Below are 27,231 nucleotides of genomic sequence, written 5' to 3' on the forward strand. Positions count from 1 at the left end.
TATACAAAAATGAATAAAGATAAATTACTTGTTGTTTTTTGTTGTTTTTTTTTTTTTTGCAATCTGAAAAAATTAATCAGTAAAATAACACTATTCAGCTTAACCCAAAAAAGATTGTTGGGTTATTTATATTTTTTTCAAATAATTTTGTTTTCCCAATTTGGAATAGGTCACATTTTTTTCTTTCTTTTTAAAATGTTTAGTTTATTTATTACCTTAAAAATATATTTATATTTTTTTAAAGAACATATATATGCATTTCAAAAAATAATAATAAGGAAATAAAATAATTTTGAAGAAAATAAATTTTATTAAATTATTTGTTCCCTTACGAAATTGATAAATCTTGCAGCATATTCAACAGGATCAACAGAGGATATCTCACCTCTATTAAATAATGATTTATATGTATGTTCGATTTGTTTTCGGAAACTATATAACATCAAAATATCAATGATACCCATAAAGTAGTACTCACTCATAGGCACACCATTCTCATCTATACCTTGCATTCCACCTTTATCATGTTCAAATATTGAAATCCTAAAAAAAAAAAAGCAATAACAATTAGATATTATCGATAGCGTAAAATATAATGTATATGAATGTTACATACTTTGGTTTAATAAGTGGTTTTGGACTGGTTGCATTTGGAAGTAGTGGTGGGAGATGGTGACTATCTAGTGGTTTCATATAGTCAGAGTTTTTGCGTTGAAGTTGTGCCGGTGCATCGTTGATGTTGTTCTGAACGTGTGTGTGTGCGAGATGCTGTTGTAACGTTTGAGCTTGTTGTGCCTGTTGTGCTTGCTGTTGAGCTTGTTGTTGAGCTTGCTGCTGCTGTTGGAAGTACTGCTTGGTTTGTGCAATCGATCTTATTCTCTTGGATGCACGTAGATCGTTGCGATTGTCATCGTCGTCCGAAGAGGAATCATCGGTGTAGTCATCGTCGCCGCCACTCGATGAAACGTCTTCATCCATCAGTGGCGAAGGCGGCGTCGTCTGCATCTCCTGCACCATGTCCTCTTTTCGGTGCAGACCAATCAGCAAGCTGTAATCCATGATGTTCAGCTTCACCAAGAACTTACAGTCTTCGCCCAACTGGTGCAAGAACAGCCGCTTTCGGTCGGGACCGAGATGCAGCTTCATTCCCAACCGACGGAAATCCAAGTCTTTGTAGGTTGGCGACTTTTTCTTTTGTTCTTCCGGCGAGAGTTCGCGACCCACAGTCGAACCCTTGAGGTCGAATCTCATAGTGAGTGGTTTCGGTGTACAAAAGAGATTCTTCATCACCAGGAAACGAACTTGTCTGCCATTCTTTGGACGTACTCTATGCAGACCAAAGAAGCGAGTCAGCAGGCTGTTTGGATTGCGCTTCATGTGCTCGTAGTACTCTGGTAGCAGAGATCTCAACAGCTTTGCCTCTCGTTTCGGCACCGTCTTTAACACATATTGATTATCGTAGGAGAAGAAGAAGATACTACCACTCTTGCCAGGAGTCGACACTTCATTCCACGGTTTACATAGCGAATAAATATAGGATTGTGGATCTATATTGAAAAGTTCTCTCAGTCTTGAGAATGCATGTGGACAATAATCTTTAAATGTAAAAGTTCCTGGTTGTCCTTCACTATAATAATATCATATATTAATAATCTACAAGTTAGATACATATGTATGTTGTTAACTTACATAACGGGTAATACATGATGTAATGATGAAAAGAATTGATCTGAATTCTCTTGAATCGATTGATGAGATGTTTTTGATATACAATTTAGAATACCGGTTTGGATGGTTCTCATGAGTAGCCAAGATGGATGTCCTTTGAAGATGGTCTCACCAAGACTGTTCTTCTTGTGCTCCAAGTGCAATCTTCTCTTCTTCTTCTTGATCTTTCTCTTCTTCTTTAACAGTTTACGTTCGATTTCATCTTTCTTTTCTTGCTGCTCTTGCATAGCCTCTTTGAATTCCTTCTCCAATTTCTTTTCTTTCTTCTTCTCTCGCTTTGTCATCAGAGTACTGGTGCTATCGGACAAACCCTTTGATTGGTTATCGAGATCGCCAATCGGTGGTATATAAGGTTGTGAGTCATTCCTGCCATTGCCACCGCCAACCGAACTCGTCAGATCATCGTTATCAATATAATAATTGTTAAATCCTTGATGATGTTCATCGATATCGTTACCACTGTTCACTTTTGGATTGTAATTGATGGTTGTTTGGAAATTACCAGATTCTGTTGTGGTCGTTGTTGTTTTACACTGTTGTTTCGATGTGTCCGCTTCCGAGAGGATGTTGGCAGCACTGGTTGAGAGCGTATCGCGATACACCACTCTGACAGTGTCATGAGGTGAGAGTGGAACATCGACCATCTCATCTTGTGCGTTGCCAACTATCACGGGTGACACTGTCGTTGTATTATTAGTTGTTGTTATCAGCGTTGATGTTGTAGTATTATCGGTCACCTTCAAATCTCGTGGTGACTTTAACAATCGATTGTTTCCAAAACTATAGTTTTGCAGCTGTGAAGATACCGCTCCATGTCCATTCGAGCCATTACCGTTGATATTCAGGAAATTCATTGGCTGTACCAAAACTGAAGCGGATTTAGCTCTGCTGCTGTCACCAACACCACTATCTACATTTTCAGTTGCTGCATTATTGCTCTAAGGGTAACAATAATTAATTTTAGATTAGATTGACAAACAATAAAAATTGGAATAATTTGAAAGGAGAAACATAATACTTACGTCAGATGAAAAAACAAAAAATTCATCTTTATGATAGATCATATTATCTTTTGAGAAATCATCAGTGTCATCGCCAATCAATTCATGGTCGTTATCATCATCACCACCGGCCAACGATGACATGACAGGCATCGATGAATTGGAAGTTGGTAAACTGTCCATCGGTGTTTCATTTGAAGATGATGGTAACGATGATAATATATGATTTTGATAATTATGATTATTCATTATTTATAAATTTTAATAACTTATCCAAAACTATCATTAAATATATATATGTATATGTATGTATATGTATATTATAAAAAAACTATCTTATTTCTAATATAATTTTAATTTTATGAAAACAACATTTATTTTATTTATTTAATTTCTAAAAATAATAATAATAATATATAAATTTAAACTAATTACAAAAAAAGAAATTATTTTATTTCTATAAATATTACCAAGATATTTGATTGATGATTTTGAAATTAAATAAAATTAGTTTGTAGAAAAGGGAAATTATTATTAAAAAATTGAATAGGTGTTGTTTAATATGTTGATGGTTATTTTAATTTGGTGTCCAATTAGTTATGAGTATGAGTATGAATGCTTGAGATATTCTAGTGGTGAATGATAGTGGTTGGTGGTAAATCGTGGTAAATCGTGGTATTTGGTGAGTGTGTGGTGAATACTTTGATTCTGATTACCAACTAGGTATTTGGTCAAAATAAAATACTAACTAATGACAAATAAAAAAATAATATTTTCCAATGCAATGATAAATTAAAATTTATTAAATTTATATTATCTATAATTGAAAAACAACAATAATAATAACAAAAACAAACAATGAAATGATAATTTTCCTATTGTAATACAATCAATCATAAGGACAAAAAAACTATTGTTGTTGTTGTTGTTGTTGTTTAAATAAATCGTCAAAAGTGATATTATATATTGGTTGAATCATAGCATATTAGAGAGATTCTATTATATTACCATTATGAAATGATTCATTTATTTTATTTACTATTTTGGTGAGTGTTGTGTTGTGGTGTGGTGTGATGTGGTGTGGTATTTTGTCTTTGTGAGTAATGTCTCAATTCAAATTGAAAAGATATTATAAAGTAAAGGACTATGAGTATATAAATGTGTGTGTTAAAAATCTAATAGATAAACAACAATAAAAAAATAATAATAATGAAATATTCTAAAAGAGTAACAACCAAACATCCTTTTCAATTGGATTGCGTGTTAATGATGTTAGTGTGAATCATTCATTATCAACGGCAGTGCACGGACGGACTGATATTATTATTATTTTATATAACAAGATTCTATTGAATTTTCAATAACTAATTAGTAAGTTGAAACGCTGTAGTTAAAAGCATCTGTTCATCTAAATTCTTAATCAAAATTAACATTTATTTTCATCAAAATCATATATAATTGTAATTATTGTATGTAATTATGTATTTGATCATATATAAATAAATTTTATTGATTGATTGATTCATTGATTGATTGATTAGCTCAAGATTATACAATTATTTATAAAGTAATAAATCTTGACTAGACCTTCTTAGGAATAGGTGAACAAAACAAGTCTAACTGTTATACAGATACACATTACTTTCATTGTGTTCTTTTCAATATTGTAGTTGAAAAAAAAAACTACAACTATTCAAACATAATCTTATATCATTAATTAGAATTATATATATAGATATATTTTGCAAATAGTCATTATTGTTGTTAAAGACTGACTGACTTACTGACTGGTGAAAAAAGAAAAATGTGTGATGACCAGATTAGTTATACACGAAGAAAACAGAAAAGTTTTGAAAGGAAATCTGTTTTTTCACAGTGATATCAAAATCAGAAGTTCAATTAAAATTTTCAATCAACCTTTTTGTAATCGAATCATTCCATTTCATAATAAAAATAAATTTGATAAAAAAATAAGAAAAAAAAAAAAAAATTCTTCGTGAGGAAGGTGTGTTGCTTGTCAAAATAAAATAGATTACCTAAATTTATTTATTTATTATTATTTTTTTATTTTATTATTAATATTAAAATCTTTTAATATTAGTTAGTATTAGCTATTAGATCTTATATTTATTGTGTTGATAGTAATAACTTGAAAAGATAATTAAAAAACAAACATGGGTTGCAATCAATCAACTGCTAAAGGTAAAAACACAAGAACAACAAACAAACAAACCAACAAACAAAGCACAGCTGCAGCATTAATTCGATATACAATATATAAATAGATAAAGATTAAAGATAATTAGATAATATTCACATGTTAACATGTAAATACATAACTATTTTTAAAGATAATGATCATAATGATGATGATGATGATGATGATAATGAGAAAAATAATAATGAGATATTATTATTTTTTATTTTATTTTGCGAAAATGAATAGAATATAGTTGGATAGATAGATAGATAGATAGAATATATGAATAACATAGATATTAATGAGATATTTTAATATTTATTGAAAATGTACAGATAAGCAAGAGGACAGACAAAGAACTCAACCAGCCAACAACGCTGGACAATCAACACAAACACAAACAGCATCGAAACAAATTGGTGTGCCAAATCAAGAGAATGAAAAGGAACCAGACGTATCCTACTCTCAAATGAGAGAGATGGACAATGACTTTTTCAAGGACATTATCGATAGAACCGCACAGAAATTCATTGATGTATCCACCGTTGGTCCAGACGCTAAAGATTCATTCCCCTACCAAGAAAAAGATTATAGGTAAATAATTATCAACTAATAATAATATGATAACAAAAAAACAATCATTAAAACTAACTAACTTTTCTTACTATTATTATTATTGTTATTAGTTCACAAATTAAAGAGACAACCATCAACAAATCAAATATATTATACTCATTGCCACATTTATCACAAAGCTGTCAGCCATCCAATTTACATAATCTTTTATCTCAGCCTGTACCATTTGATACTGATTTGGTAACTATTATTATTATTATTATATATCTTAAAAAATGAGTAATAACTAACTAACTTTTTCTTTTAGATGTCACGTTGTTCATCGAGTATATCATCTGCTGTCAACAATATCAATATCAAGGATTGTGGAGAATTGGTTGTATTTTTCAATCAAAGTTTAAGTTAGACTATTTAAATAAATAATATTCTCGCAAATCAATTCAACAACTAGCAGCAATCAACAATCATTTACTATATCTTTAACTCCATTCCCCTTTTTATCTAAAAACGCAATTCCAATTCCTATTTAGATATTAAACATTTATATTATATTAAAATAAATAACAACAAATCATAACAATCAGTCAATCAAAATATATTATCACCAGTCACAACAACAACAACAACAACAACAATCATATCAATTTTAACATCAGTTACAATCATAGAAAGAATCAACAAGATAGATTTTAATCAATACAATTAAAATGTAATCTTTTTTAAAACATTTAAAATAAACTAGTTATAATTTATTATATTTATAAACTAAATATTTATGTTTGACTTTTGACTTTATATATAATTTATATTTTATTATTTATATTCTATTTATTATTTCTTATTATACATTATATCTGCTAATTGTGTTATCTTTTGTTTAAATTCATTTAATACTTGATCCTATATTTATTATAACAAAGTAAAGATAAAAGATAAATGTTAGTTTTGTATAATAGAATAGAATAGAATTCATTGAGTTGATGTGATGTGATGTGATGTGATTAATAATTACAGCAGTAGGTGGCATATCAGTATTTCTATTTCTTGTATATCTCGTCCAGAATGTCACTTGAAAGAGATAGGAATGATAGAAGCTACTGAATTCTTCACTGAAAGAGACGTCAAGACCTTCGTTCATGAGGTCATGCAAGAGTAGTTCTCTGTTCCTCAGATTACTCACGAATGAATAAAACTCTTCGGTTCCACTCGATGTCGATTTGAATTGAATGATCTCTGTTTGTTTACCTTGTTCTGCCGCGCGGAACAATGTCTCAATGATATGATCTTTGATGCGTTGTAGTGTGTCGCCAAGCTGCGTGCGTGTTCTATGTAGCGACACCTTGAATAGCCGTTCACCAAGCGTTGCCATTGGATCATCCAACAACAGACCAGTACTACTTGATAAGTGAATTATTCCATTTGTCGTATTATTATTATTATTATTACTATTATTACTATTATTATTATTATTGTTATTAGTCGTCGTCGTGTTGATATAGTAATTACTATATCTTGTGGTTATTATTGGTAGTTGAAAGTAATCTATCTCCTTTTGGAGTTGTCGCCAGTTGTAGCCGATTGGTGGTTCGATCGATTCGCCGCCCGTTCTGTAGAAATCGAGTATCGATTCGAACAGGCTCGACGATCGATCAAAGAAGAACTCGCCATTCTCATCGGGACACAGCAGATGTCGGTTTCGCTCACTGAACATCACACCGAGCAGCGAAGTAGGATACACGCTAAACGTTGATTTATAGGTCTCGAATCGTCGACCACCAACATTCAAAACAACTCTATCTCCACTGACACTAACATTGTTGTTGTTGTTCACTTTCTTTCCAACAACATCTGCATCATAATGATCATTATTATTACTACCGCCGCTATTATTATTATTATTTTCATCATTTTTTTTATTACAATTATTACAATCTATATTATTACATTCTATTATATTATTATTATTATTATTCATTATTTTATTTACATATACAATCTTAAATATCTTTTATATCCTATATTATTAAATATTCTTTACATATAAATAAAAAATCAATCAAATTTGAAAAAAAAAAAAAAAAAAACAAAACAATTTATTTTTAGTATAAAAGTTGTCAATTAATTGGGATATTGAACAAGACAATTTGATTGGTGCAAAACAATCGTGACAGATAAAAAAATGCTTAAAAAAGTTTTATTTAACATTATTAATTAAAAGAAGGGAAAATGGTAATCATAAATGTTGAAAAATAAATCTAGATTATTTCATTTTCATAGTATTAATAGATTCCAACAGAACTGTCAATTTATTAGTTAGTTTTGAACAAAGTGATTAAAATCAATCCCCAACAACAAACAAAACAAAACAAAACAACAAAAATAATCAGATTTTTTGGTTTTCAAAATTGAAACTGGTAAATTTAAAAACAATTTCAAAAAATTTGTAACGAAATAAAAAAAAAAAAAAAACTAATTTAATTATTTTTTGTTCATTTTTTAATTAATTATTTGATTTATTAATCATTGTATAGAATACTGTTTAAACTTTTATTTTAATTATCAATTTTGTGCGAAATAATAATAATTTATATAATTTTATTTTATTTCAAATATATATATATCTATTTTTAATATCTATTTTTTATATATTTATTGTATAATGCAGTCAAACAACAACAACAACAACAACAATAACAAGAATTCTAAAAGTAGTAATAGTGGTAATACTAATAATAATAATAACAATAGTAAAAACAACAGACAACAACATCAATATAGTAGTAGTTTTGGTTCTACTAAACCAATTGATATAAGAAATGCAAACAACAACAATATATTAGGAAGTGGCAGTAGTCATAGTAGTAGTAGTAGCAGCAGTGGTGGTGGTAGTGGTGTAAGGAGATTAAGTTCTTCACAACCCATTAATATACCTATAATGGGAAGTAGTGGTCATAGTAGTTATCATAGTAGTATATCACCAAGAACAAACATCAACAATAGCAATAACAACAATAATAATAATAACAACTTTCTTAGAAGTTCAACATCACCTTCACCTTCGACATCACCAAACTCTCTGTTTTTCAAGCCGTCACCACCCACTATCTTGTTGAGACCTTCACCACCACCCAGTGCATTCCGTCCACCTTCACCATCGTCCAGCTTTCTCCGACCGCTCAGTCCACTCTCTTCGTCACCGGCATCCGCTTCACCCTCGCCCAGAGGCGGAACTTCACCGTTCCTAGTGCCGTCGTCGCCACACAGCTTCAACAGCGGCAACAACAACAGCATGAATATGATGTTCAACAAGGTACCACCAAAACAATACTCCTATACATCGTCATCTGGCAAAACAACTACGATATCACCATCTAGCAGTGTCGGTAGTCTTGGCAGTGGAAGTGGCAGTGGCAGTGGAAGTAGCTATGGAAATAGCTATGGAAGTAGTAGTGGTGGATTTGGAAGTTTTGGACGTACAACTTCTTCTTCTTCTTCTGCTACGAACCAACCTACTAGAGCAACAGTCTCATCTGCTATAAAGAAAGAGATTGGTTTCAATGTTGTATCAAAGCAACCTGACACTACAAAAAAACCAACAACATCTTCATCAACTACAACAACGACGACTACAACAACAACATCTAAATCATCGTCATCTTCATCTTCGTCGTCGTCGTCATCATCATCTAAATCTAAACCTACAGTGAATCAACAACAACAACTGATAAAAACGAAACAAGAGAATGAAGATGATGAAATGGATATGCCTGATTATGATGAGGAATTTGGTGAGGTTGCAGATGAGGAGGAATATCAGGATATGAAGACAATCGACAAGTTTGAGGAGGAGCTATATCGTGAGTTGTCACCGACGATCGATACAGAAGACGATAGACCGATATCGTCGACTTCCACTACTGATACAACAACAACAACCACTACTGATACAAATAGCAACAACAACAATGACAATAACAGTGGCGGTGGTGTGAGGAAGAGATCTGCAGAGAAAGAAAAGGAATGGTATGTCGATATTGCAACAGTGACACCAGAGAAGATCAAACAAATGGTTTTGGAAGGATGGGTAAAGAATGAACCTAGATTGCATCAAGTCGATACCAACTATAAGATAATACTGGATCTACATGAACGTTATAAAAAAGATAAAGAAAAAGAATCAAAGGAGAAAGATAGAGAATTAAAGGAGAAAGAAACATCAGTAGCATCATCACCATCACAATCATCATCAACAACTCATAGATCACCAATTTCATCACCAAAATCAACAACACACAGATCACCTATTTCATCACCAATAAAATCACCAAGACAACAATCAACTACGACTACAACAACGACAACATCATCTTCTTCATCAACAACACCAAGTAAAAATGTAAATAGTAATAATAATAATGATATAGATACAATCGCAGCAGAACAAACACATAAAGATGTAAAAAACTATTTGATACAACATGCTGCTGGCTCTGGTAAATCTTTGACGATAGCGTCGTTGGTGTTCAATTTATATAGGTTGCGAGATGGCGAAGATAAACCACTGTTTGATTTGATTCTGATTTTGAACGATCGATTGCATTTGGATACACAGCTGGGTGGCGTGGTCACTGGATTTCTCAAAAAGAATAGCTGCAAGTCCTACTGCCAGGTCAACATGGCCAAGAACTTGTCGTCGACCATCAACAACGGCAAGACACGTGTTGTCATTACCACCATGCAAAAGTTTGTCAATGTCATTGAGGACACTTCGACATCGCAGTTTGACTTGGCTGCTTTCAAAGCGAAAAAGATTGCACTGATCAGTGATGAAGCGCATCGCACCCACGGAAAGACAATCACGAGGAATATCCACAAGCTACTCACTGGCGACACTCGTCAGAATTCGAATATCACCTACTTTTGCTTCACTTGTACGCCTACACCTCGGTGTCTGGAGATGTTTGGCGAGCATCGTGGAAACACTCGCGTTCCTTTCTACTGCTACTCGTTGGAGCGGGCTCTCTCCGATGGACTGGTGATCAACGTCATCGAGAACTACACAACCGTCGCCATACTCACAAAGATCACAAGCAAACAGGGAGCGAGTAGCCAACTGGAGGTAGTCGATGAGAAGCGCGCATCCTACCACTTGATGACCAACGCCAAGAACGACAAGCGTATTCTCACTGAGAAGTCAGCGTATATCATTAAACACTTTGTAAAGATCCGCGAGATGATCAACAACGATCAGTTCAAAGCGAGAGCGATGCTGGTGACCAGCACACGTAGTCAGATTCTCCTGTACAAATCGATTCTCGAACGAATGGTAAAAGCGTTGCCAAAGGAGCAGCGATTCGACATCATCGCTTCGTTCTCGCCATTCATTGTCGCCAAGAAGATCAAGGATGAATCGAGTCGCACAGTCAACGGAAAGTACGCGCACTACTGCAAGGAGCGCGACGGAATCTCGCAGATCCTAAAGAACGACAAGAAACACAAGATTCAACTGATTATCGTTGCCGACAAGCTGCAGACTGGCTTTGACGAGCCGAGTCTCTCTGTGATGTATATAGACAAACCACTGAAGGGCTCGAACGCCGTGCAAACCATTGGACGTCTCAGTCGTATCGCACCCGGAAAAACGGCGAGCTACGTCGTTGACTTTGTAAATACACGTGAGGATATCTCTGATTCCTATGGTAGCTACTGGCGTGAGACCGTACTGAAGGGAGCAACTAAACAGACGTTCAACGAGCTGCGTCTCTCCAAAGTACTGAGGAAACTCAATTCGATCGAACCAATCTCCAAAGGCAATCTCCAAGAGTCGATCGACTACATCATTCAGGACGATGAACAGCGTCGAAAGGAGAAACGCTCCGGTAGTATCGTTGACGATCTAACTACATTCCTGGATCTTTGTAATCAGTTGCAATGGGACAACAATTCATCACCGCTTTCCTTCAAATTTGCTTTCTATTTACGCGATTCCGTACTTCTGAAACGTAACCAACAGAATATTCAAATTAAAAAGTTAAAAGGGTAAATGTTATTCCATTAAGTTGAATACAACAACAACTTAACCAATAATATCATCTAACAATTTGTTGTTCTTTCAAAATATTCAGATATTTGTTGAGTGTAGAAAATCAAGCAATCAACTATGGAGAAACCACTGGAAAATTGGATATACCAAATGATTCAGTTTTGAAAACAAGCAACAAAACAGGAAGAGTAAGAAGAAGAAGAAGAAGATGTTATTATAATTTCATCAACTTTATGTATTAGTGTCAGTTACCATATTAACATATTTTTTTATAATTAGTCTAATTTGAATAGGAGTTTGACAACTACCAATCAGATTATTCAGAATCTAAATAAAGCGGAAGCTTTTAGAGTTGCCAATATATTGGCTGACAATCCGACTATTAGCAGCAATCCAAAGGAAGATACAATGGATTTGGATGCCGATGGTTTGGAGTTTGCTCGTCAGATTTGGTCGTCGAATCCGGCAATCAAGCTGCACAAACGTTTCTTGACCGACGACTATGACGATGGAAGTGGAGCGAGCGGTGGCGGCTCACTCAATCCGAAAGCTTTGGAATCCGATACGATCGATCAATCCATGGATTTGATGGTTGATTTCGTAGTGAGAAATGGTCCTGCTTTTGAAAATCTGGTACACAGTCAATCGTTGGTCACTGTCTTTACATTCTTGGATCCGGCAAATCCCTCACACAAGATCTACAAGGAGAAACTAAACATTGCACTCAAGAAACAGAATCAACAAAGCAACGAACATCACCCACTGCCCCAGCCAACAACTGTTGTTTCACAATCACCAAAGACCTCCGGTGTATTTATGTTGACATCATCCGCTGGATTCCTAACGACACCATCTACCTCAGCACTTCAAAATCAACCAAATCAACAGCAGCAACAGCAACAACAACAACAACAACTACCACCAGCAAATGTTCATCACCAGCAACCAGCTCAACTTCAACTGACATCAAGCGGCAGCACAGATATAGTCATGTCAGACTCCTCCAGCTCCGTTGGAAGTAAATCAACTAATCAAGCATCGTCCGCTTTGCTACAGAGCATGGAGATTCCACTGCCTGTCAATCTTCCTACGGTCGCGCCAGAGCTGATAGTTGGTAAGCCGCATTCCGCTGGCAGAGGTGATTGTCTGTTGGGTGATTGCATCCTTTCGTTCTGTCACGATCTCGAGTCAAAGGATCCGGGCATGCGTGTCTTTGCAATTCAAACACTCCAAAAGATGTCTGCCGAGGGTATCCACAAGAACACGATACATGAGGCAGTCGGATCGATCAACAAGATTCTCTTCAACAAATTCGAAGTGTCCAGCACCAAGATGATTGCTCTCGACCTGCTTGCCACCATTGCCTACAACGACGAGCCAACCATCCTCCAGATCCTGGAGCACAATTTGATTGGCACCGTCATCAAGCTGATTTGCACCAACGAAGAAGCGATCAAAGCGAAATGCTGCAAGTTCCTCACGACCATGTCGAAGGAAGTATCTATCGTGTCGTCGCTACACGAGAACCAAGGTATTCCAGCAATCGTATCGCTACTCGATAGCTACGATTACTTTGTAACGGAGAATGCACTTCGCTTGCTCACCGCTCTCTCCACTGAGGAGCGTTCGATCAAGTCGATCCGGCCACTGATCGATCCCACCATGTGGAGCAGACTCGAACACCACAAGATACCGAGCATCCAAGAGTTGACCGCTCAAATCAAGCTTCTAATCTCTGGATCGAAGCGAACTCACCAGCAGTTCCAACCTCTCATTTCCAACACCAAGCGAATCAGATCATCCAGTCAACAAACACCTGTATTGACCAAATCAAACTAGAATCTAATATTCTTTTGTTTTTCCTTCAACACTAATTAAATACAAACAAACAAACAAACACATTGTAAATTAACCAATCAAAAAAAGCAAAGAATGAAACAACCTTTTTTTTTTTTTCTAGTTAATTTATGAAATATTTATATTCTTATTCTACTTCTTCTTCTACAAGTTTTGATAAATTACATTCTTAAAAATGTATATTATCAATCATTGTATGATGATGATTATTTAGATAGAAAGAGTACAGCGCTGTCATGATAATAAATGTTGGTGTTGATCTAAATCTAAATCGACTTGAACCATACTCTGTCAATCTATCCTAATCCTTATTCCTTTGTCCAACCAATTTACATAGGTTGGCTTTGTAAAGTATTTTGGCTACAATGTGAAAGTATTTAACCTTTTCCCTTTTTTGAATACTTTGATTTCTTCTTTCCTGACTTTTTCTTTCTTAACTCTTCGATAATCAATGAAGTAGGTTGTTGTTCTATTTTTATATATTTGTTAGTTGTTTGTTTGTTAGTAAGTTAGTTAGTTAGTTAACAATAACAATAACAATAATATTAACATACTCTTTTCAATAGAGTTTACTAATGACTCTAAACTTGGTGGTTGTACTTCTGGTGCGTTAAGCTGTTGGAGGAATGACAAGTAGGTCTTTGATGTCTCGACAGTGTTATTGTGTTTATTGTTTGCCGGTCTAGCTACACTCAGGTAGTAGATGACTTTTTCGAGAGTCGATCGCTCTTCGACACCTCTACTATTTACAAAAGGTCGACCATCCATATAATCGATGAAAGCATCAACACTCGACTTGTTAATCTTAACATAACATCTAGTAGCTACATTCTCTTTTGGACTATATAAATAAATGATAAAATGTAAACAACATTTTATTAATTTGTTTTGCGCGCTTTGTTAATAATATTATTAATGAATAACGTAATTACCCTGCAAAACCTTGTGTGTACTCAACTATTTGCACTTGTTCTTGAGTGAATGATTGTGTGATCAACGATTGCAACTTTATTTCCTCCAAGTTATAAGGAAGATTTCTTATTACATAGATATCAGCCATAATATTACTTTAAATATATATACAAAAATTAAAATAACTAAACCCGATTCTTATGATATTAATATCTAATTATAATGGACAACAAAAGAATTATTTTCTCAGCTGATTTACCAATTTATTTTTTCTTTTTTTTCTTTTTCATTGTTTTTTTTTAAAAAAAAAAGAAAAGTGTAGAAAAATGAATGAATGAACTAAAATCTCAAAAGTAAGTCAATAACTTATAACAGATGATAAGTTTGATCAAAAGAATGATTCTTATTTGTAATAATATTTGTTGTTATCAAACTTTGATTGTTACCAACAACAATAAAATAAGGGTCATTCATTGAAAATAACTTCAAATCAAAACCATTTTTTTTAAAAAAAAACAACAAAAATATCAAATTAAAATAAAATTTACCCCGATTGTGTGGGTCAACTCAAAAAGATACACCCACTCATTTTTTTTTTGACAATTTTACTTTCATTTGGTGTAAATACAAATTAGTCATCTTAAAGTTTTTTTCTGCTAATTAGATAATAATACAATTATTGTATTTTAGTCATTTAAGTATTAGTTATAATAGTTGTATTTTTATCATTATATTCTAAAATACATACCATATCATATATACACCTTATAAAATATATAGTTTTATTTATTTATTTATTTATTTATTCTTGTAAATTAGTAATAACAATATTATCATCATTTTCAATTTCAATCTGCAAAAAAATAAAAAATAAAAACGCACCCTATCTGGCTCATAAAACAATCAAACACACACACACAACTAAACAACCAACCAACACTAACACACAATCAGGTCAGGTCAAACAAGTCAAAAACAAAAAATAATCAAATCTGTCATATAAATATCATAATCAATCAATCATTATAACAAAACAAATCTGTCAACAACAACAACAATGTCTACAACAGCATCAGCATCAGCATCACCAACAAAGACAGCAACAACAGCAACAACAACACCTCCACTACCTACACCAACCAAAAAGAAGGTAGACTACAAAACATGGCACGGTGATTACAATATAAAGGTGATGTCGCATCCGATCAACGGTCGTTACATTGTCGCTACTAACGATATGGAGGAGAGCACCGTCATTCTGCATGATCTGCCCTATGTGTGGGCGGTCGACACCACCGCTAAGAACTTTGTGTGCCAGCAGTGCTTCCTCGAGGTGCCACTCACCTCGCAGCAGAGCGAAGACGAACCCGAATACTTTGTGATGTGCGAGCGTTGCAACTACGTCGGCTACTGCTCCGACGAGTGTCGCCAGCTCGACGCACTCCAACACAACCTGGAATGCGCCATCTTTGAGCACTTTGATACCAACGAGTACACCGACTCACTCATCTCCGAAGTCAAGCTGCTCGTGCGTACACTCTCCCGCAAATGGCTGGAACTATCGCTCAACGAACAAGACTCTCCCTATTCCAAATACAAAGTGAAAACAGCCATACCCCAAGAGAATGGATTGAGATATCGTGATTATGAACAATTAGTTTCCAACATGTAAGTTAGTTAGTTATTACAATTGTTTGATAATAATGAGTGAATGATATTATTCAAATTGTTAACAATAATAATTGACATTAATTTGACACATTAATTTTTTTTATCATTTTCCAGAAATTCATTTTGTCCAACACTAAAAGAGAGTTTGTTACATTGGATTTGCAATAAGGTTATGATATTGGCAAAGCGATACACCGGTAGAAAAGAAGATGAAATCGATCTGCTCAATGTTATCTTGAGAAATCGGTGCAATGCATTCTACATTCAGGGACGTCCAAAGGCTGGTGGCAATGGAGAGTCGCGCGGCTGCGGTGTCTACGTGAGAAATTCGTTTTTCAATCACAATTGTAATCCCAATGTCAACTACTGGGTGGTCGACAACACCCTGGAGGTCGAGTGTTCACTGATGAGAGCGGTCAAGGCCGACGAAGAGCTGTGCATCAGTTACATCGACACATCGGCGCCACTCAAGGTGCGAAGAGATAAACTGTCAGAGGGATACCTATTCCACTGCCGTTGTGAAAAGTGTCTTGAAGATGAGGCATTAGATACCAATACTACCAATACTGAAGACACACCAGTATCACTTGTAAAATCGACTGAGGAAAATCAATCACAAACAACACAATCACAAATATCACAATCATCGCAATCACAATCACAGTCACAGACATCATCGTCAGAATCACAAATCAACGCAACACCCGATACTGTGATAACTGATTGATTTGCAACAACATCATTCAACTCCACACATCACATCAAACAAAACAATTTGTCCAAATATAATAAAATAAACTAACAACAACAATAACAAAAATATCGTCATCATCATCATCTAGATGCTACTGCTAAATATATATCATATTTTGGTCGGTCACACAAGAATGACATTCCAATCTTACATAATAGTGTGTAAGACAAAAAAGTCAAACAAATAAAAATCAAAAAAAAACATCAAAATCTTTAAAATGTTGGAACCAACAGTGCAAACCTTTGTTTTTTTTTTTTTTTTAAAATTTACAAAAAAATGATGATCAAGTCCTTGACAAAAAATAATTTATTGGTTTTATTTTTTAAATTATTTTTGTTTTTTTTTCATTTTTTTTTAATTATTGCGAACATCAAAAACATAAAACACACTTAAAATTCATTTCATCACAATTATTTTTTTCAATTATCAATAAATAAAATATATATTTAAATCATGTCTATGCTTAGAACTGTTGTAACACGTACATCTGTACTTAGACCAAGATTGGCTACTTCATCCAATGTCTTTATGGCCAGAAGCAAGGACTCTATCAAAGACAGAGAGGATGCTCTCGAGACTGAATACGTCAGAATGAAGGAGAAGGAAGATTTGAAGAAGTTCAAGGAGGTAAGTAAATTGCAACTAAAAAAATGATTATATATTATTAAGTTTTGTAATATTAACATATTTTTATTATTATTACGTAAAACACATTAGAAAATGGACAAGGAAAAAGAAGAAAACGAAAAGAAACAAAAGAAGGCCGAAAAGAAAGACTCAAAAGATAAGGAAATCGATCAAGTAGAGAAGCAAATCAAAGACTTGCAAGAGAAACTCGAATCATTGAAGAAGAAGAAGTAAATAATCCAAAATAATAATAAACTTGAATTATTTATGTAAACTACCTTCCATCATCCATCAAATCAATCTTTAAGCTTTAGAAACAAAACCAAATTAAAATATAAATATATCGATCTCTACTACTAATCCTTAACACAATTGGGGATTTTGTATAAATAAAAATTAATCTTTACTTTTTAATTAAAATAAAATAAACTAGACTTAGTTATCTTTTTTTTAATAAAAACATTGTATACAATTATATATATTGTTTTATAGTATTAATTTGATTTATTTAATAAATATTACAAATTTGATTAACAAACTAACTAGATCGGTCAGTCAGTATCTTCTTCCTCTTCATCTTCATCATCATCTTCTTCTTCTTCTTCATCGTCATCAGTATCACTATCTTGTACACCTCTATGATTTCTATTTGTAAAACCAAGATCATCTAATCCACCATCGCTATCACTGTCATCATTCATTTGATTCATATTGATTTGATTACGATCATTAGGTTCTTCTGTAAATTCAATTGGCCTTAATATAAATAACATGTTATTGTTAGATTGATTGATTGATTGATTGTATATTAATTCTTTAATTATTATTATTATAATTACCATTCATTTGATTTCTTTATGTATTTAACATTGTCGGGTGTCAAAAGATGTACGATAGATGTACGAATCTTCTTTGTGGTTTCATCCTCTTTCTCGATGATAGCGTATGCACCCTTTTTGATCCAGAGCTTTCCCTTGAATTTCGAGGGTATCATAGCGAGTACAGTGGAACCGTTGGCATACTGAACGTCTGTGATATTACCACCTCTGAGTCCGATGATCTTTACGATCGATTGACCTTCGTCCGGTAGAATTTCAGAGTTCAATGCTGTTATTGTGACATGCTTACGAGCGTGACTCATCTATCACTCTTCTTATATCTAATCACAAATCTTAGTTTGTTATTATAATTATTATGATTGAACTACTACTAGTATTATTTATTTTTTTTTAATAATTGTAATTAATTAAAATAATAATTACTACTAAAAAGAAAAAAAAAACGAATGATAAATTTATCTCTCGTTTTTTATTGATTTTATTTTTATTTTTATTTTTAATTTAACCAATTTAATTGATTTTTAGAATAATATTTAAATTATTTATTTAATACAATTTATTTATTTATTTAGAGTGGTGGATAAAGAGATGACGCATTCTACCCAAGGTTGAACTGATGATTTATCCGAAGGACGTTGAAACATTACTTTTCGCAAGTTTAATTAATTAGTGTACACAGCGAATCAATGCCAAAATGTTTAAGCCACGAAATTCCATATTCTCTAGAGCTCCCTCTACATGTATGTTGTCATGAATACGATCATGTCAAGTTTAGTTTCTAGGTTTTGGTCATTATACATACAAGACAGTCACTGATAAAGAAGAAACAGTTGATTTTAATGACATACTCAAGCTGTCGGTGGCCTCACTCGATGTACGTGCTCTTTCAAACTCTCTACAACCCTACAAGTTCTAGTCCTATTCTACAAGAAAAGTAGTTGAATCTTTTGTTAAATATATCAGAGAAAGCGAATATATACCGAGATCAGTAATAGCTCTCTTGTCTATTCCTCCAACATCCTTTGGAAATAACATGCCAGGGTTTGCAAAAGTGAATCATGAGACACCAAATATTTGTGATTTATTGAAATAAATGTGATTTTCAATATAGGCACTAAAATTTGAATTTATTATCAATATTGACATCATTTGAGATATATCTTATCTAAAATTGATATACTAACAGGTGTGGATTATAAAGCCGAACAACCTTGGGTAAAATGAGTCATCTCTATTTTATTTGTAAGTGTTTGATTTTTGATGATTGTTTTTTTCAGGACAAAAATGATCTGTTTCTTAAAAAAAAAAATATGATTTATTAATAAAACACAAATTTAGAAGTTCATTTATTTGCAGTGTGTGAATGACAAAGTTAAGGTAGTTATTGCTTCAAAAACAACAAAAACAAAAAACAATTTATGATGTATGATAATAGTATTAAATCATCTTCATCGTCGTTGTCGTCGGTGTCTCCTACCGCGATGAGATTCGTACTTAGACAGAGTCCACAGAAATCTAGAGTTACCAACAACAATAGTAATAATATCAATAACACTCTAAATGATCATGGAATATCACGTACCAATAACAATAGTCACTATCGCTCTGCTTTACCTTCATCATCATCATCATCAGTTTCTTCTTCTCATTCCTCTTCAATGTTAAATACGTCAAACAACTCTTCACTTCCTGATTTCTCTGATTTACATCTAGATGATAGTGGTTTGTCTACCGATGACAATAGCAATAGTCACTATCACAATAACCATACCTCTACAGATATAGATAGTAGTACCAACGATATCAATAGCAATAATAATAGTAATAGTAATATAGTAGATGTAGATCGTGATCCAATACCTCAATCTTCAATTTCATCGCATTCATTATCACCATCATCGACCTCTACAAATAGAACTCCGAATAGACCGACAACCAATAGAACTCCGAATAGACTATCTACACAATCGCCAGCAACATCAATATCATCACCAAGAAGATCATCTTCATCTTCAACAAACAATTTAACTACAAATACAAATACACCATCAAGATTTACACAGACACAGATACAACAAGAAGAAGATGATGATAGTAGCGAATTTCAATTCCAGCAACAGCAACAACAACAGAATAATGATTCATTCGATAGTATTGATCAGTTTGAAGAGAGAACCAACAAACTATTACATTTCATTGATGAATATAGTCATGTATATAATACCAACAACAACAACAATCAAAACAGAAATAATAATATTCAAAACACCAATTTAGTTAGTCCAACTAATATTTACAGATATCACAGTAATAACAACAGTTATTCTGATACATTTAATAATCAAAATAATAATAATCATCAAAACATTAATAACAATAACAATAACGGTAATAGTCATAACAATGTAAATGTATCCAATAATAATAATAATCAAGAATCATCTAGAATGATGAGTAACAGTAGTATCAACATGAACAGTACGATTGCATCGAACAGAAAACAACAGCTCTCAACCAATCTAAATCTTATAAGACAAGCTTTAGAAAGAGAAATGAATGTTCTATATAGGTATGTCATAACAATATCAACTAGTTAAATTCTTAAGAGTTATATTCTAACAACAAATATTCTATTCTTTTAGTAAACTTCAACAACTAAACAGTAATAATAGCAACAATATTTTAAGACAAGAAATAGAAAATGAAATCGAATCAAAGAAATTACAACTTTCACTTTTGGAACAATCATTGGAATTACTACTCTAAAATAAAACAAAACTGTTTTAACTAAAGATCTTCCTACCTATTGATGTTCAATTCTTTAATTATCATTAATATTTTATGATATCTTTGCTACACAATGTCCACCCACTATCTAAGATTCCTTATGATTCCCACATCAATCCCTGACTTGACAAGCTGTATAATCATCATTAATATCTAAAGATTTTAGTGAAATTTCTACTGTTATTTTTGCAATAATGTCTTTGGGAAAACAAAAAGGTTAGATTTTTTTGATAATCATTTTTTTTGCAAGCCAACACAACAATTGCAATGCATTTAAAAAATTTCGATTAAGATCAAAAAAATATATTTTAAATAAATGATTTGTTTCATTTTTGTTTGTATTTTTTGTAAAAATTGTAAAACACTCAATATACATATTTTTTCTAACTTTTAAACACAAGATAATAACATATTGTTGTTTTCATATTGTTTATATTAAATTAACATCACACATAGACTAATCAATCATTTTAGTTTAGTTATTTATTAATTCATTTATTATTATTAATATATATTAGTTATATCATATTATTATATAAAAACATATATAAAAGAGATAGATAGATATTTAGAAAATGATTTCAAATGTTGCAAATAAGTAAGTTTTTTATATTGAAATTGTATAATTAAAACTTTTTTTAAATATGTTTCATTTTTTAATTTTCTAATTTTTTGTTAGAATTTCAAAGGTTTTCAGAGGAACTATTATTCATTCATTGGAGATAAACAATGTTGAGATATTACAGAATGCTGCATTGGGTGTCGGTGAGAGTGGATCGATTGTTTTCCTCAAGAGAGACGTCGCCGATGACCAAGTGTTTGGTGAGATTGCAAAGGAATATTCATTCACAGACTCGCAGGTCGTCAATCTTGGCAAGAAGTTCTTGATTCCAGGATTCATCGATACTCATGCACACGCACCACAATACCACAATGCCGGTACCGGTACTGACTTGCCACTACTGAAATGGCTCGAGAAATACACATTCCCAGTGGAATCGAAATTCCGTGAACTCAAGTTTGCCCGTGATGTCTACACCAAGGTAGTCGATCGTATGTTGAAAAACGGTACAACCACATGTTGTTACTTTGCCACCATTCATTTGGATGCAACTCTGTTGCTGGCCGACATTGTCGGAGAGCGTGGACAGCGTGCATTCATCGGAAAGGTTTGTATGGACCGTAATTCACCGGACCACTACGTAGAAACCACCGAACAATCGATCCAATCCACCAAACAATACATCGAAGAACTAAATAAACGTGGAAATCCATTGGTCCAGCCAATTATCACACCAAGATTCGCTCCAACTTGCACCGACCACCTCCTTAAGGAACTTGGTGTCATCGCCAAAGATAAAGGAACAATGATTCAATCACATATCTCTGAGAATATAGATGAAGTTGCTTGGGTTAAATCAATTTTTCCAGAATTGAAATCATATACCGATGTATGTTGAAACCTAGCCGAGCAAAACAAAACAAACAAATGAGTTCATTAACTAACTGTCCAAACATTTTTTTTTAGGTCTATAAACATTTTGATTTGTTAAATAAGAAAACAATTATGGCTCATGCAATTCACTTGAGCGATGAGGAGTTGGATACATTTGAAAAGTGTGAAGCTGGTATTTCACATTGTCCAGTGTCAAACTTTACTTTGGGTAGCGGTGCAATGGACGTTAGAAAAGTGTTGCGAAAGAATATTAAACTTGGTTTGGGTACTGATATCAGTGGTGGATACAGCAGCAGCATTCTCACTGTTATCAAAGACTCTTTGAAATGTTCAAACTCGATCTTCTTCCACGATAAGTCACACACTCCACTTAGCTACGAGGAAGCATTCTACCTTGCAACCGTCGGTGGTAGCAAGGTAGTTGAGCTGTCCGATCGTATAGGAAACTTCTTGCCCGGCAAGGAATTCGACGCACAAGTCATCGATCCATTCTCTGCCAACTCACCATTCGATGTCTTTGAAGCCGACACCACTCACGATATCTTCCAAAAGTTTATTTTCAATGGTGATGATCGTAATGTAGACAGTGTATATGTCAAAGGAAGAAAAGTTATCTAATAAAATAAAAAATAATTTAAATCATTCTTGAAATATGCAGCTGTTTGAAATTTTTTTTCATAATATTTGTTTTTTTTTTTTCTATTGATTTTAGAAGCAGTTTAAAATCAAACTAGAAATAAAAGTACATCAAAATAACTAATTAAGTAATTTTATTTAATTTTATTTACCGTTGTTTTTAGAGCTTCTCTTTGAAATTGTTTAGAATAGGATGGATTCGACTCTATTATAATAATATTCTTTGGATAAGTTAGAAGTTTGAAAACTCCCTTCTTTTCATATTAATTGGTCTAGCTTAAAGTATAAAAGAAAAGACTTTGGTTTTCTCTCCAGATAAAATAAAAATCTTATGCATTTATTATCTTTAAATCAAAAACTAAAATAAAAAAAACAAAACTACAATGTATTATTTATTTCTTATGATAATTGTTTAGATTTTATTTAAAGAATATTTAGATTAGAGAACTGGATAAAATGATGAATAATTTTTTTTTAATTTTTAAATTTTGAGTAATAAAACTTATAGTTGATACAATGTGCTTGCGCATTCCGATCGATCAGACTGATCATCTTGGAGAATCTTTTCCCATGTACCATTTTCAATAGAGAACATAAAATTTCTATCTTTTCCTCGGAGTGAATAAATATAGCTTTGGCCATCTATTGAAAGATAGATCAAACTGTGGTTGGAATCTGTTTTGGTTTTACTGTTGTCAAATATTTTGATCTCATAGGTTTCGATATTGATTCGATGTAATCCTAATTCTGATTGAACATATATGTTGCCATTGCCGTCGGTACATACTCCTCTCGATGTGTATTTTGGTACTCCAATTGGTAGGTCAATTGTTGATTTGTTGTTTATGTCAAATTTTAAAATCTTTTGGATCGCTGGTGTGAAGACATAGATAAAGTCTTTGAAGAAGAATGTGAAATGATGGCAAGTTGCATCGAGATTGATTGTTGAATATTTCTCGAATGTTGAACTGTTTATGTTGTACCTGTAGATACTTGCTTTTGGTGAATTATATCGATCGAACAAATAGATATGATCATGGCCATCGTAGCAAGCTGATACAAAAGAACATTTATCAATGCCTTTCATTTCATTAGTTTCTAATGATTTATTGCCTATAGAATATTTTGTAAAATTATTATGTTTCGTTTTCAAACCACCAAACATGTAGATAAAGTCACCAACATTGACGCCAGAATTGTATGGAAATGTGTTCGTCATTTCTATATTTTGTTTCTCGAAATGAATGTTTTTTATATCTGAAATATTAATAATGGATATTTTACCATTTGTATCAGTTGATAATATATATGATTGTCTGTTTTGATTGAATAGTTTCAATTTAATTGATGATTGAATTTGATTCTTGATGAGATTGATTTGCGCTTTGCTTACAATAAATTGATACTGTTGTGGTTTTGGTTGTTGATCGTATTCACTAACACTATTCAACTTGAGTATACTGTTGTGCTCGAGTAATATATTTAAAATGGAATGATCATCATTGTTTAACTTGTTGGTGCCATCCATATAAAACACAGTATTTTTGTTGTTTTGAATGAATTCATTGTGATTTGATGATTGTGAAATCGATGTTATTATTGTTGATATTTGATAACTCTCCGTTGTATCTGGTGATATCGATAGAGAAGATGATTGTGAATCGGATTGATCTATATTATCCTTTGGTTGGATGCTTGTGATTCGATTATTGATAGAATTCAAAGATTTCATGACCATGATTTGTTTATCTATTTGTTGTTCGAGCTGTGCTTTGCCACTGACGATTGGCACCTTTAGCTTGTGTTCTTCGACAACAAGGAAATCATGTAAATCTTTGAATTTGTTTGATATTTCATTCTCGGTTTGTTGTAATTGTTGATACTCCTTTACTTTTGATTTCAAAGCATCGAATGTTGACTGAATACTTGCTTGAACTCTTAATCCTGATAAGATATTATTACTATTATCATTATCATTATCATTATCATTATTTGTGGTACTGGTCGTATCTACAGTAACTCTATTGATATTTGATTTAATATTATCAATATGATCGAATGAGTGGCGTGAGTGTTGTGGTGCACAAGCAGGACACATTAAAACATTACAATCATAACAAATGAAATCAGTACTTCTATTATGACTTCCACAAAAATTATTATTAATATTCATATTTAACTGTTAATAAATTTAATTTAAAAATGTTTTGAACAAATCGGGCATTTATTTTTTTGAGCATGAGTAGAATTTCTTGTTTCCCTCTTCACTCTATTTTTTTTGAACTAAAAATTACAAAAAAATAAATTAATAATTATTTAATGATTATTTAAAATAGAAATTAATTAATATGAACTTCAAAATCGATAGCAGATCACACATGAGTTTAGAGAAATAATTTGTAAAATCCAATATTTTTTTTATTTAAAATAGTTGATTATATTTAATTTAGGAAGCAATATTAACTATAGACGATACAATGTGCTGGCGCATTCCGATCGATCAGACTGATCATCTTGGAGAATCTTTTCCCATGTACCATTTTCAATAGAGAAAATAAAATTTCTATCTTTTCCTAGGAGTGAATAAATATAGCTTTGGTCATCTATCGAATGATAGATCAAGTTGTGATGTTTGTAACTCGTGTTGATTTTACTGTTGTCAAATATTTTGATCTCATTGGTTTCAATATTGATTCGATGTAATCCTAATTCTGATTGGACATATATGTTGCCATTGCCGTCGGTACATACTCCTCTCGATGTGTATTTTGGTACTCCAATTGGTAGGTCAATTGTTGATTTGTTGTTTATGTCAAATTTTAAAATCTTTTGGATCGCTGGTGTGAAGACATAGATAAAGTCTTTGAAGAAGAATGTGAAATGATGGCAAGTTCCATCGAGATTGATTGTTGAATATTTCTCGAATGTTGAACTGTTTATGTTGTATCTGTAGATATTTGCTTTTGGTGTTTTATATCCATCGAACAAATAGATATGATCTAGACCATCGTAGCAAGCCGATATATAGGCGCACTTATCAACACCTCTCATTTCATTAGTTTCCAGCGATCTATTGCGGACTGAATATTTTGTAAATATACTGTGTCTCGATTTTGCACCACCAAACATGTAGATAAAGTCACCAACATTGACATTCGAATTGTATGGAGGAAATGAATATGTCATTTCGATCTTTATTTGTTCAAAATGAATGTTGTTTGGATCTTTAATATTGATGATTGATATTTTACCATTCATATCAGTTGAGAATATATATGGTTGGTTCAATAATTCCAATTTAATTGATGATTGAATTTGATTCTTGATGAGATTGATTTGTTCATTTTTGACAATCAATTTATATTGCTGTGATCTTAATTGTTGATCGCGCTCACTAACACTATTTAATTTAATAATACTGTTGTTCTCGAGTAATATATTTAAAATCGAACTATCATCTTTGTCTAACCTGTTTAACTTGTTGGAATCATCCAAATAAAACACAGTATTTTTGTTGTTTTGAATGAATTCATTGTGATTTGATGATTGTGAAATCGATGTTATTATTGTTGATATTTGATAACTCTCTACTATATCTGGTGATATAGAAGAAGATGATTGTGAATCAGCTTGATCTAAATTCTTATCATTTGGTTGAGTGTTTGTGATTCGATTATTGATAGAATTCAATGATTTCATCACTATTATTTGTTTATCTATTTGTTGCTCTAGCTGTGTTTTGCCATCTATGATTGGTGCCTTTAGCTTGTGTTCTTCAACAACAAGGAAATCATGAAGCTCTTTGAATTTACTTGATATTTCATTCTCGGTCTGTTGTAACTGTTCATACTCCTTGACTTTAGATTTCAAAGTATCGAATGTTGATTTAATGCTTGACTGGATATCTCTTAATCCTGAAAAGGTACTATTACTATTATCATTATCACTATTGGTGGTGGTCGTCGTATCTACAGTAATATTATTAATATATGATTTAATATTATCAATATGCTCAAAGTTATGACGTGAGTGTTGTGATGCACAAGCAGCACACATTAAAACATTACAATCATAACAAATGAAATCAGTACATCTATTATGACTTCCACAAAAATTATTATTATTACTATTATTCATATTTAAC

At 32.6% G+C, this 27,231-nt stretch overlaps 12 protein-coding genes across 12 annotated transcripts; 6 read left to right on the forward strand and 6 right to left on the reverse strand.

The window, feature by feature from the left end:
- Window positions 1-311: 311 nt before the first annotated feature.
- On the reverse strand, window positions 312-2,978 carry PPL_04080 (uncharacterized protein; the record flags this gene model as incomplete). The annotated part of the gene is made up of 6 exons (XM_020574993.1): window positions 312-543; window positions 617-955; window positions 1,086-1,185; window positions 1,479-1,627; window positions 1,690-2,666; window positions 2,751-2,978. The coding sequence occupies 6 exons, from the start codon at window positions 2,976-2,978 to the stop codon at window positions 312-314; spliced, it is 2,025 nt and encodes a 674-aa protein (XP_020435407.1).
- A 1,925-nt stretch (window positions 2,979-4,903) lies between these two features.
- PPL_04081 (uncharacterized protein) lies at window positions 4,904-6,155 on the forward strand (the record flags this gene model as incomplete). The annotated part of the gene is made up of 5 exons (XM_020574994.1): window positions 4,904-4,931; window positions 5,265-5,523; window positions 5,616-5,745; window positions 5,813-5,884; window positions 6,114-6,155. The coding sequence occupies 5 exons, from the start codon at window positions 4,904-4,906 to the stop codon at window positions 6,153-6,155; spliced, it is 531 nt and encodes a 176-aa protein (XP_020435408.1).
- A 181-nt stretch (window positions 6,156-6,336) lies between these two features.
- Window positions 6,337-7,480, reverse strand: PPL_04082 (uncharacterized protein; the record flags this gene model as incomplete). The annotated part of the gene is made up of 2 exons (XM_020574995.1): window positions 6,337-6,405; window positions 6,518-7,480. 2 exons carry the CDS (start codon window positions 7,478-7,480, stop codon window positions 6,337-6,339), a joined length of 1,032 nt encoding a protein of 343 aa, XP_020435409.1.
- Window positions 7,481-8,164: 684 nt separating this feature from the next.
- PPL_04083 (SWAP/Surp domain-containing protein) lies at window positions 8,165-13,562 on the forward strand (the record flags this gene model as incomplete). Its single annotated transcript, XM_020574996.1, has 5 exons — window positions 8,165-9,998; window positions 10,156-10,248; window positions 11,648-11,736; window positions 11,828-13,123; window positions 13,509-13,562. The coding sequence occupies 5 exons, from the start codon at window positions 8,165-8,167 to the stop codon at window positions 13,560-13,562; spliced, it is 3,366 nt and encodes a 1,121-aa protein (XP_020435410.1).
- Window positions 13,563-13,782: 220 nt separating this feature from the next.
- Window positions 13,783-14,906, reverse strand: PPL_04084 (uncharacterized protein; the record flags this gene model as incomplete). Its single annotated transcript, XM_020574997.1, has 4 exons — window positions 13,783-13,874; window positions 13,960-14,246; window positions 14,338-14,472; window positions 14,899-14,906. 4 exons carry the CDS (start codon window positions 14,904-14,906, stop codon window positions 13,783-13,785), a joined length of 522 nt encoding a protein of 173 aa, XP_020435411.1.
- A 468-nt stretch (window positions 14,907-15,374) lies between these two features.
- On the forward strand, window positions 15,375-16,715 carry PPL_04085 (zinc finger MYND domain-containing protein; the record flags this gene model as incomplete). The annotated part of the gene is made up of 3 exons (XM_020574998.1): window positions 15,375-15,985; window positions 16,103-16,307; window positions 16,515-16,715. The coding sequence occupies 3 exons, from the start codon at window positions 15,375-15,377 to the stop codon at window positions 16,713-16,715; spliced, it is 1,017 nt and encodes a 338-aa protein (XP_020435412.1).
- A 480-nt stretch (window positions 16,716-17,195) lies between these two features.
- PPL_04086 (uncharacterized protein) lies at window positions 17,196-17,603 on the forward strand (the record flags this gene model as incomplete). Its single annotated transcript, XM_020574999.1, has 2 exons — window positions 17,196-17,369; window positions 17,460-17,603. 2 exons carry the CDS (start codon window positions 17,196-17,198, stop codon window positions 17,601-17,603), a joined length of 318 nt encoding a protein of 105 aa, XP_020435413.1.
- Window positions 17,604-17,920: 317 nt separating this feature from the next.
- On the reverse strand, window positions 17,921-18,510 carry PPL_04087 (uncharacterized protein; the record flags this gene model as incomplete). The annotated part of the gene is made up of 2 exons (XM_020575000.1): window positions 17,921-18,125; window positions 18,209-18,510. The coding sequence occupies 2 exons, from the start codon at window positions 18,508-18,510 to the stop codon at window positions 17,921-17,923; spliced, it is 507 nt and encodes a 168-aa protein (XP_020435414.1).
- A 1,119-nt stretch (window positions 18,511-19,629) lies between these two features.
- PPL_04088 (uncharacterized protein) lies at window positions 19,630-20,974 on the forward strand (the record flags this gene model as incomplete). Its single annotated transcript, XM_020575001.1, has 2 exons — window positions 19,630-20,777; window positions 20,851-20,974. 2 exons carry the CDS (start codon window positions 19,630-19,632, stop codon window positions 20,972-20,974), a joined length of 1,272 nt encoding a protein of 423 aa, XP_020435415.1.
- Window positions 20,975-21,570: 596 nt separating this feature from the next.
- guaD (guanine deaminase) lies at window positions 21,571-23,069 on the forward strand (the record flags this gene model as incomplete). The annotated part of the gene is made up of 3 exons (XM_020575002.1): window positions 21,571-21,593; window positions 21,675-22,446; window positions 22,524-23,069. The coding sequence occupies 3 exons, from the start codon at window positions 21,571-21,573 to the stop codon at window positions 23,067-23,069; spliced, it is 1,341 nt and encodes a 446-aa protein (XP_020435416.1).
- A 201-nt stretch (window positions 23,070-23,270) lies between these two features.
- PPL_04090 (uncharacterized protein) lies at window positions 23,271-25,260 on the reverse strand (the record flags this gene model as incomplete). Its single annotated transcript, XM_020575003.1, has 3 exons — window positions 23,271-23,292; window positions 23,603-24,344; window positions 24,372-25,260. 3 exons carry the CDS (start codon window positions 25,258-25,260, stop codon window positions 23,271-23,273), a joined length of 1,653 nt encoding a protein of 550 aa, XP_020435417.1.
- A 290-nt stretch (window positions 25,261-25,550) lies between these two features.
- PPL_04091 (uncharacterized protein) lies at window positions 25,551-27,224 on the reverse strand (the record flags this gene model as incomplete). The annotated part of the gene is made up of 1 exon (XM_020575004.1): window positions 25,551-27,224. The coding sequence occupies one exon, from the start codon at window positions 27,222-27,224 to the stop codon at window positions 25,551-25,553; it is 1,674 nt and encodes a 557-aa protein (XP_020435418.1).
- Window positions 27,225-27,231: the final 7 nt, after the last annotated feature.

This window comes from Heterostelium album (genome assembly GCF_000004825.1).
Source record: "Heterostelium album PN500 unplaced genomic scaffold PPL_contig8, whole genome shotgun sequence".
Lineage (NCBI taxonomy): Eukaryota > Evosea > Eumycetozoa > Acytosteliales > Acytosteliaceae > Heterostelium > Heterostelium album.